This window comes from Dermacentor andersoni, chromosome 1 (assembly GCF_023375885.2).
Source record: "Dermacentor andersoni chromosome 1, qqDerAnde1_hic_scaffold, whole genome shotgun sequence".
Lineage (NCBI taxonomy): Eukaryota > Metazoa > Arthropoda > Arachnida > Ixodida > Ixodidae > Dermacentor > Dermacentor andersoni.
In genome coordinates this window covers 169,627,823-169,637,800 of record NC_092814.1, presented here as the reverse complement: position 1 = coordinate 169,637,800, position 9,978 = coordinate 169,627,823, and the positions used below count along the sequence as shown (strand labels likewise).

Here is a 9,978-nt window from a genome sequence, read left to right as displayed (position 1 = left end):
TCGGAGTTCAAATGAGTTCAGCGAGGTCTGATTCTGGCTTTGTCTCAGTCCGAGGGAGCTTGGTTGGGCCCGTACTTGGTGAGTCTGAGGCTGGGTGAGCTCGGCTGTGGGTGATGTTCAGGAATATAACTAAGAAGGAACCATCGGCTAAATGTATATTTTTGTGAATGACACGCGTACTGAGTAAGTTCCATTAATTTTACTGTATTATGCCTTCAAAGATAGCACTAGTCTATACACGAGGCTCCGATTGCGATAAAGGAGAAGGGTGCTACGAGAACGTTGAATTATCAATTAGGAAGATTAAAACTTACAGTACTGTAGTAATGAGTGAATTAAATGCAAAAGCAAAAAAAAAAAGGGCTGCAGAACAGATATGGTGGTATTGTTTGCTCAAAGAAAATGCTCGCGGGTTCCGATTACATATTCCTTGAAATGCAGTAATCTCGAGTGGGCATAGAAGAGGTCGAACGAGAAACAAAAAAATGAACTATGACTCATCATCTGTATTAATCCCAGAGTTATGACGAATGGAGAGGTTAGGTAGCGTAAAGTGTAATGGTCAGTGCAATGGAGGTGTAAAGCAAGGTTTAGGGCTATCCTCAATTTGAAAAGAAAAAGACACAAGAAAAAAATGCCAGGAGAAACAAGGACACGCTGGTAGCGGTCAAGAGAAAACCGTTAGCGTTCCGGTGTTGTTCGCGAACAAATATGACGCTTAGAAGAGAGGAGGATGATCATAGCATGAAAGCAGTGAATGAGGCCAAAGAACAAGCTATTTCAGGGGCGGCAATTGAAGTCTGGGGTAAGGCACTGAGAACACAAAGAAGTGAGTGGTCCCAAACAATAAAGGTCCAAATAGAAAGACGGCAGATCATGAAAGTATGAAAGCTTTATTACCAGGTCGAATTGGCGTAACCATCGTAATAGATGAACTAGCGGAACATGAGAGACATTCAACATATTACGTTGAAGAATCAAGAGGCAGCAAGAAATGACGAAACACTGAAATGAACAAGACGGGGGAGCTATAACGTTAAGCTATTACAAACTTTTCTACTCCAATTCTGCAATAAGCCCTCCGCGATTGATCAAAAACTTTTTTGAACCACCCCCACTTCGCGTGTCTGTCATGCGACGTCAGGAAAACCACGATAGCTCGCAATCTGACATGACGTGTACACATTGATTATGTATGATTCAACCGAACAAAAGAAATATAATTATTTCTGATTCGACGCCTTTTCGCCATTAACTCTCTGCTATTGGCCAAAAGGTTTCTGGCTGCACCCACTTCACCTGTCTGTCCCTAGACGTCTCAAAACTGCGAAACCTCATCGCGTCAAAGTGACGTGTACGTATTAAGGATGCATTAACGTGCCGAACAAAACTGCATTCTTTTTTTCTGAATAGCCGGAGACTGCCCCATTCCGAAAGGAATAAAAGATGGCTGCCGCCGATCGCTCGGGCACTGGCTACTCGCACCTGCCGGAGAGCATGGGTTTATTTGCGTGTAACAAAACTTTTTTTGCTAGCCGTGTAACGTTATCGAGCCCTTTCGGCACGTATACGGCATCGCTCTGTCAACTCTTCTTTGGTGAGGATCCGCTCTAGCGGCCTTTTTAATTGACCGTTTCACGCCGCCGCCATTTTAGACAAGCCATCGCAAGCAAAGTAATGGGAAGCGGACCAATCGCAGACGCCGGCACCTGCCTCTTCATCCGGTTATCTCTCTTCAGTGCGCTGGCTCGGCCCCATTGAAACCTTCTTCCCTTGAGTGTGCTCCTCGCCTCTTGTCAGCCAATTATATAAAAAAAAGCGCTCAATGTAGGAAATGTTGTTCGTTTTGAAAGCAAACAAAAGTGACCACCTGTAAACGAGAAGAGCGTTTGATTGGGCTGTTCAGGCAACACTGCGGGTCACCGCCCGATGTTTGTGTCAGCGGTTACGTAAATTTGACGCCAGGAGATTGGAATAAAACATAGCGGAATAGTTTTACGTTATAGGGCCCGGGGACTTGGCATTGGCAGTAAAAAAAAATTTTAAAAAAATCCGAGGACACCTAAGCATTTCTTATGAGTTGTGACAGCGAAAGCATTAATGTTCAATTGAACACCGCTGAGCGGTTCGTCGAGTTATGAACTCCTCGCGGACAAGCACGCGTGTTGTGACGCGTGACACGTTTTGATTTGGCCTTACCGATGCGCCGTTAAACGCAGGCGAGAGCTTGCGTGGACAAAGAACGCGCGCATACCACAGGCTTCCGAGAGTGAGAGCGAGGGTGACGTGGCGTCGCGGCGACACCCTCTCCCATAACACAACACCTGGCGCGCTAGTGAAGCAGCATGTGTTCCCTTTAGCCCGGTCTGCTCCGTCGAGGCGCGCTCGTGGCGTGGCGTCGCAGCCAATGGGAAATTAGGTGCCGTTTCAATACTGCACATTACAGAGGCCGGCTTTTTCGCTAAATGGGCCATTTGACGCTTTCGCATAGAAAATAATTGCAGAAATGAACAGGGCAACTTCATTAGCATTTCAATGACAATAACGTTTCCAGAGGGACTCTGTACTGAACATTATATTACGCAAGAAAGCCGCGCAGTCCCGTTAGAAGTAATTGCATAGAAGAGACGGACGTCCCATGTGTAATTAGAAACGAAGCTAGAAGACCTTTACAGGATATGTAAAGCTAAAAAGTGATAGGAGATGATGGAATAACAGCGCCTCTCATAAAAGGCGGCAGGATATTGCCCTCAAAAAGCTTGTGATCATTTATATGCTTTCCTCATGACGAAAAATATGCCAGACGTGGATGAATGCCAGCATAATGTTCATCCATGAGAAAGGTTACTTTAACGAATTCAAAATTTAATTACCTATTACCTTGCCTTCTCCTGTTGTATGAAATATTTAATAAAGTATTTCGAATAGAGTAGGGCAACACTTGATTTCAGTCAACCAAATGAACAGGCTGATTTAGACAGGTACGTTCAACAACAGATGATATCCGTTTAAATAATCTGGTAATTGAAATACCTGAAGAATACAACCAATCTTTCTGTACGGCTAAAATACGAGAAGGCGTTCGATTCAGTAGAGACGCCAGCAGTTATATCGAGGCATGGTGTAGTCACCGAGTTGGGGGAGCCCACGTGGACATCCAGATTCCACAGCTACCAAAATTTTCCTCATGAAAGAGAGACAAAAATGTGCTTAAAAAAGACTCGGACAAGATGAGGCAATCACTACATTACTATTATGTTCATGCTAGCAAGAAGTATTCGAGACTTCAAGATTGGAAAGGATTATTTATATGGATTAATGGGTAATATCTCAGCAACGCTCGAAATGGCTTGCAAGAAATTTTTGACAACTTGAAACGGCAATGTCTAGAGGTATGTTGCAAAGTTCATTAGAAAAAAATTTTCGATAGCCTCAACGCGAAGCAAGATATCATTATTAAAAAAAAAAAGCCTCTTGAAGCGGCTCAAGAGCACTTTCACCTACGCCAAACAGTAATAGAGGGACCGGATCATCGAAGGGGAATCTGCAGACGAATAAGATAGATTTGGAACGCATATGGTAGGCACACCCAAGTCATGAACGGCAGCTCACCAATATTCCCGAATAAAAAATTATATAATGAGTGCATTCTACCACTATACTAACCTAAGGAAATAAAACAACAAGCTTAGCCAGTAAACTTCAGAAGAAGCTAAGGACTGCGCCACGGACGATGCGACGGGACATGGCTGGAGTAAAGATAAAAGACAGGAAAATGCTGGTAGGGGTTAAACAGCGCTCGTTCTAGTATATTCTACTTGAGATTGAAAGCAAGCAGTGGAGTTGGGTAGATAATGTATTGCGGGAAACAGATAACCGTTGTTGTAAGGGCGCAAGGACTTCAAAGGGAGATAGACATTGTTGAGGCTGGCAGAGAATCAGGTACTGTAATGGTACGAAATTTGCAGGCATTAGAGGGGGCTCGCTGACGCAAGACACGGGTAATGAGAGATCACTGGTTGAGGTCTTGGTAATACAGTGGACATAAAAGTTTATGATGATAATAATCATAGCAGAAAGCCTGACTAGCTAGTCCTGGTAGTAGCTAAGCCATTGCGGTTGTTCGAGAAGGAGCCTTGGAAATAATTGATATCGCTATAGCCTTCCTTTACAAATTTTACCGTTCTCTTTAGGACAGATAGATGGAGCGTTACGCCTTCGTTTGTTGCATACCGTGCATACTGTGTGAGAATGGCGGCGTGAAGATAAGCGGCGTGGAAGATATAACGTCATAAGCGAAACATACGTCGTAAGGTTAATGCTCCCTTTTGCACGAAAGGTGTTGCATAAGCATTGCCCTCTGGAGAAAGAGAAAAGCGATTCTTTTTTGCCCGCGTCTGCAAATAGCACCATGTGAAGCAAGCGATGCGCGCATACGCTCAGCCCGTCAAGCGCCTTTCAAAAGGAAACCGGTTTCTTTAAGATAAGGCGCAGCAGAACAATAGTTGCCGTTTAAGAAGGAAGGGAAGGAGATTGTTCTGTGATACGGGAGAAGTTCAAGGGCACGTGTAATAATTTTTCGAAATGGTTGCGTAATACTATTTGCAGACAGAAAACATTTTTTTCTCGTTGCAAAAAAAATATGACCACCTTCTCTGTGGTAAATAGCGCCAGAAAACGACGGCCCAATACCCAACGCTTGCTTTAGAGCGCGCGGAACACATGAATTGGAGCATGACTAACGCATCTATCGTGTCCACCTTTCTTTGTCCGTGCTTACTTTTCTGTGTGATGATTACCAAGTGGAATACGTACTTGAACCAAGAAAGTAGTAATTCTAATGCTATCATACTGACAATGATATGTATCGTCTTTAAAGAAGGTGTTTCATTTTCTCGTTTTGTTTTCAGGCTCAGTATTACGGCAACGTAAGCATCGGAACGCCGCCGCAGACCTTCCGAGTAGTGTTCGACACCGGCTCTTCAGATCTATGGGTACCTTCGGCCAGGTGTCCCCCGGAAAGTGTGGCTTGTAGTGAGTTGCCTATGCCTTTGTTTCTTAGAATCTCACTCAGAAAGCATGACATATTCGAGGCATGCCGGCAGTAGAGAAGTGCAATTACGGATGCAATGAATATTACAGGCCATGCCGCAGTGGACGTGGTTAAGGCAAACTCCAGGGCCTGCACTCACGAGGAAGTTATTACTCTACAACTGTTCGTAAGGACTTGTGCCAACGATTTGTGATGTTGGGCGTGTTATTAGCGATAATTATTTAGATAAACTTCCAGGTTTTTAAGTACCAAAACGACGACCTGATTATGATGCACGCCGTAGTGGGGGGCACTGGATTTATTTTGAGCACTCGGGGGTTCTTTAACGCGCACCCAATGCACGGTACACAAACGACCAAGAATCGAAGCCGCAACATCGTACTTCGCAGCCCAACACCATAGCCATTAAGCAACCACGGCGGCTTTGTTTGTTTTTGATTTGTTTTATTCGTGAAACAACAATCATTTTTCTTTTTCTGTGTTATGTATACTTTTAACCGCACTTCGTCGCACGCGGTAACTAATTTACAGAGTTGTCAGTATTTTGTTTCTGCATACTGGCGACTAACCGCCAATATATTTATATAGCCACGTGCCGTGATTCTATCCCGGGTGTAGGATTATCTATGCGTAAAATACCTCAGCGCAAGCACTTACTGATGAAGATGACGTGGAAGAAGTAATGCACTAATGTGTCGCCTCACAGGATAACGCATTGCTCTGCTCGCGCTCCTATAAATTCATGTTATTTGATTTCGTTTGTCTCATTACTATGCGTAATCGATTGCTTGACGCACTGAGCAACGCCGGCAAATTTGTGCGCGCGGAGCAGGGGCCCACGACCGCTATGACTGCTTCGGCTCGGAGACGTACGTGGAGCACGGCCAACCATTCCTCATCAGCTACGGCAGCGGCAGCATCATTGGCAAAGTCAGTCGCGATGTTGTGGCTCTCGAAGAGTACCGAGTGCGGGGCCAGTACTTCGGCGAGGCCTGGACAATGATCGGCGACCTGTTCATCTCCTCCAAGTTCGACGGCGTGCTCGGTCTGGGATACCCGCAAATTGCGCTGATGCCTGGCCTGCCCCTTTTCGACAACATGATTGCGCAGGGGGTCGTGGCTCGACCACTCTTCTCGGTCTACATCAAGAGAGACGCCAGCAGCAGTGACGGCGGTGAGATCCTCTTTGGTGCCGTCGACGATGACCGCTACGATGGGAACCTCAGCTACGTGCCCGTCAGCGAGAAGGGATACTGGCAGTTCGACGTGGACGGGTAGGTCACCGCTTGCTCACTTCCTGGCACGACACCCTCTTGCCACCAGTCGTTCGCGTTGCATTTTCTCAGGCAGGGCTACGAAAGTCGTGTAATAGTACAACTATATATAAGCTGCATTGCGTATACCAGCGGCCTCCAACAGTAGCAATGAAGTCCGAATATTGCCATTAGAGCCATCTTGTTCCCGCAATACAGTTTCGATGCTGCATTACTTCACACTTATAGCGCAGCCGGAGCACTTTGAAACGAGCAGTCATTAATGAAATTAGTCTTGAGGTTTCAGCTTCTGCTCGTCTCCATTCTTATGCTATTAAAGGGGCTAGGCGGGCAGTGGCGGTAAAGGAATGAGCAGCTAGATTCAAATGCTTGTTCAATGGGGCTGGTTGGTTCATCTTAGAATAAAAAACAGGAACAGCGCAACACAGGACGAGTGAGTATAGAGCACAGGACACAGCGCTCTGTCCTGTGCTCTATACTCGCTCGTCTTGTCTTGCGCTGTTCCTGTTCCTGCTTGTTTGAATTTTTTCTGGTACAGTGCAGAGTACGGGGCGTTCAGTTTAAGGTAAATATCTGTTAGTAATAATAGTGGTACTACAGTTGTCATATAGATAGGCGCTGCAGCTATTAAGTAAGAATAGATTCATATCTGATGGTCAGATGCGGTTGCAGGGCGGATCACTGATGAAATTCGCATCTATCTATGAACGAGAAGAAGAAGAACCGAGGGATCCAATTATTGTTAGTCACAACCATATAAATCCAACAGATAATGAAACCAAGGAAAACATAGGGGACATTATTTGTTGTTTTAATTGAAGCGTACCGTTGATAAGTTAAAGGGAAAAGAAATTGAGCGACATAGCAACTTGCCGCCAGTGGGAGCTGGACCCGCAACCTTCGTATTACACGTGCGTTGCATTACCAAGTGTGCTACGGTGGCGGGCCGTTCCCATGTACAAATTCTTGGGTATTTATGTATGTATGCGATATCCAACCCGAGGAGTGCTTAGCCAGCTCCACTCTTGGCCAACTCGTGGTTTTTTAAAGGCAGCAGAGCAGGACAGAGAACGTGTGATATTTTCTCCATTTGTCGGAGGCACCAGTCACGCCGATGTATGCCTGGCCAACTCGGCTTAAGTTGGCCAGGTTTGAGTATGGTTGTTTTAAATTTGTATACGTCTCTGAACACGCAGCGGCAGACGATGAGCTCAGTGGTGGCCGGTACAATGGTGTAAGTACAGTCATCGTTGGCAGCAAGATTACCATCACTGTAAGGCAGTGAGGCTGAGCGGACCAAACGATCATCACGGTCGCCGTCGAAACCTATGACTTTGAGCGTCGTTCCTATGCGATCGAAATGAAGGAAACTGTGAATGATGCAAGATGTGCACTGCCACTCTGCTAGCGCAGAATTACTATCAATGGGTTTCTCACTACAAGCTGCCATGACTGACACACGCAGTAACAGCTGCACTGCAAGGTGGGGTGAATACAACATCGTGTACTTTGTTGTGTTATGAACTTCTGCTTACACGGTAAATCTATAGGTAAGTGCTGCGGGCTTCATACTGTGCAGTGCAGCCCATCTTGCGTCAGGTAACTTTCAGGTAATAAGAAATAAACACGACAAAACTGGGCGCTTCGGTGAAAGCTGAAAGGTGCAACATAAATTAGTGGCCGAATTATGTTTTGTTAACATGATACCAAAGGAAGTGCACTGGGGAAATCAACCTCTGTTTGCTCTCCAAAGCTATAATTAATCTTTTCACGCAGTTGAGTTTGCACGCGAGTTAGGTAGACGACGGACTGATATTTACCACACTCTTTATCAATCTTTACCTTTGAATATTCATCGTAGTTTTCTGAATCTTTGTTCCTAAATGCTACTTTCAATTCTTTATTTTGATTTGTTCTTTGAAACTAATTGAGCAAATGTGTTCATTAAAACTTAACGTCTATGTTCGGCGATCATTCCATGCGCACGAAAACCGGTCTCGTTAGTGATTATCTAAACTAGGGCTAACTTGATTTTTCTTAAGAACAACTGCGATACTTTCCGTGTATCTTGTGATGACCGCTGTTTTCTTTCATCACTTGGGGAAACTGCTGTATTATGCCAACGATGTACCGAAAGCTGGGTTATGGCCGCGTCTATATATTAAGTAAATCTGCACAGAACTGGTGCGAAGAAGACACCTGTATGCAGATTTCTTCACTATAGATTGAAGAAGAGCTAGCTGTTATAGTGCTAGTTGGCGCTATATGATTATTCAGATGTGATTGGTGCTATAAAACACGACCATTTTAAAACACTGATGTTCGTCTGTTCTCGCTTGTTCGTCCACTTATAAGGCTAATCGCGTTTGAGCACTTTACTAAATGTAATTAAGAGGAATCGCTAGGTCAGCTCGAAATCCCATTTACAGATACCAATATGTGAAACAAAAATACTCTCTTTTAGACAACCACTCAACGAAATTGAATAAAATTTGTTGCATTTTTGCAACAGTGCACTATTGGAAAGATAATTTTAAATTTAGTTGCTCATAATTCTTACGAAAATTTATAAATTAGACAAGGAATTGAAGCACCAAATTTACAGCACTGTATTTATACATCAAGAACAGGAGACCGGAATGTTCTAAATTATATGTATAACAGCAGCTGCAGCGGACCAATACGGTAGGTTAGTTTGCGATTTACGCGGTAACATTGCATTCTTGCCTGAGCTTTCTTATTCACAAGTTAGTACAAGGTTTCAGGGAACTGTATAAGATATATCAACGTCGTACGCTTCGGGCATTCTATTTGTTCTAGTTGACAGTAGTCTGGCGCTGCCTTCAGTTAAGTTTACGAATTTGCAAACTTGGCTTCGTTCTTCAGAAATTCTCCTACTTCCGAAAATATCTGCTCCTGAAAAAATGTATTCGCAACACTCGGTAAATATTTGCTGTAGCTTTTTAAATGTAATCAATCATATCAACGTTGTTACACTGGATGGCCGAGCCTCTCTTACCATGTATTAGATAGGAGCTAAAGAAGCAGAATTTGCCCCACACCAGTGTCAAACAGCTTAATGGGCTAGTCTGAAATTATTTGTGTTCCCACTAGGCTCGGGTAAATGGTGAGTGAGCTTAAAGAGTAATATAATTTTTGACGACCTCTATAAAAATGACTATATTTGTGCATTTTCTTGCTTTTCAGAATTCAAGTTGGATACGACAGCAGTTTCTGTCATGGTGGTTGCCAGGCTATCGCAGACACAGGCACCAGCGCGATAGCTGGCCCCGTGAACGAGATCAGACGGCTGAACCACATGATTGGCGCCACTAAGTCGTCGTACGATTTGGTATGCGATATTATCTGCACTGTCAATACTCGCTCGAAAGGGAGAAGAAAGGTGCATAAGGGCTACCAACTGGAACATGAGCTCTCGTTAATTACATGTCAGGCTGACGTAAAAAACTAAGCTAGCGAGATAAAGAAGGTGTAGTAACTCGTCTTTAACATCTTCTGTTAAAAGAGCATGCGGATAATCTTGAAAGGCGTACATGACCGGGTTCTTTACTTTTCTTCAGATGAAACTACACATAGAAGCACAAATTATGTTCCATTGGAGTTGTGAATTTGACTGCCTTAGCAGCACTG

At 44.2% G+C, this 9,978-nt stretch overlaps 1 protein-coding gene across 1 annotated transcript in view; it reads left to right on the top strand.

Annotated features, from left to right (window-relative positions):
- The window catches only part of LOC126547049 (lysosomal aspartic protease-like), a 34,984-nt gene that overhangs the window by 10,473 nt on the left and 14,533 nt on the right, over positions 1 to 9,978 (top strand). The window contains exons 3-5 of the mRNA XM_050194881.2: positions 4,911 to 5,034; positions 5,886 to 6,327; positions 9,535 to 9,679. Of these exons, the coding sequence (XP_050050838.1) occupies positions 4,911 to 5,034; positions 5,886 to 6,327; positions 9,535 to 9,679 (711 nt within the window). The remainder of the gene's footprint in view (positions 1 to 4,910; positions 5,035 to 5,885; positions 6,328 to 9,534; positions 9,680 to 9,978) is intronic.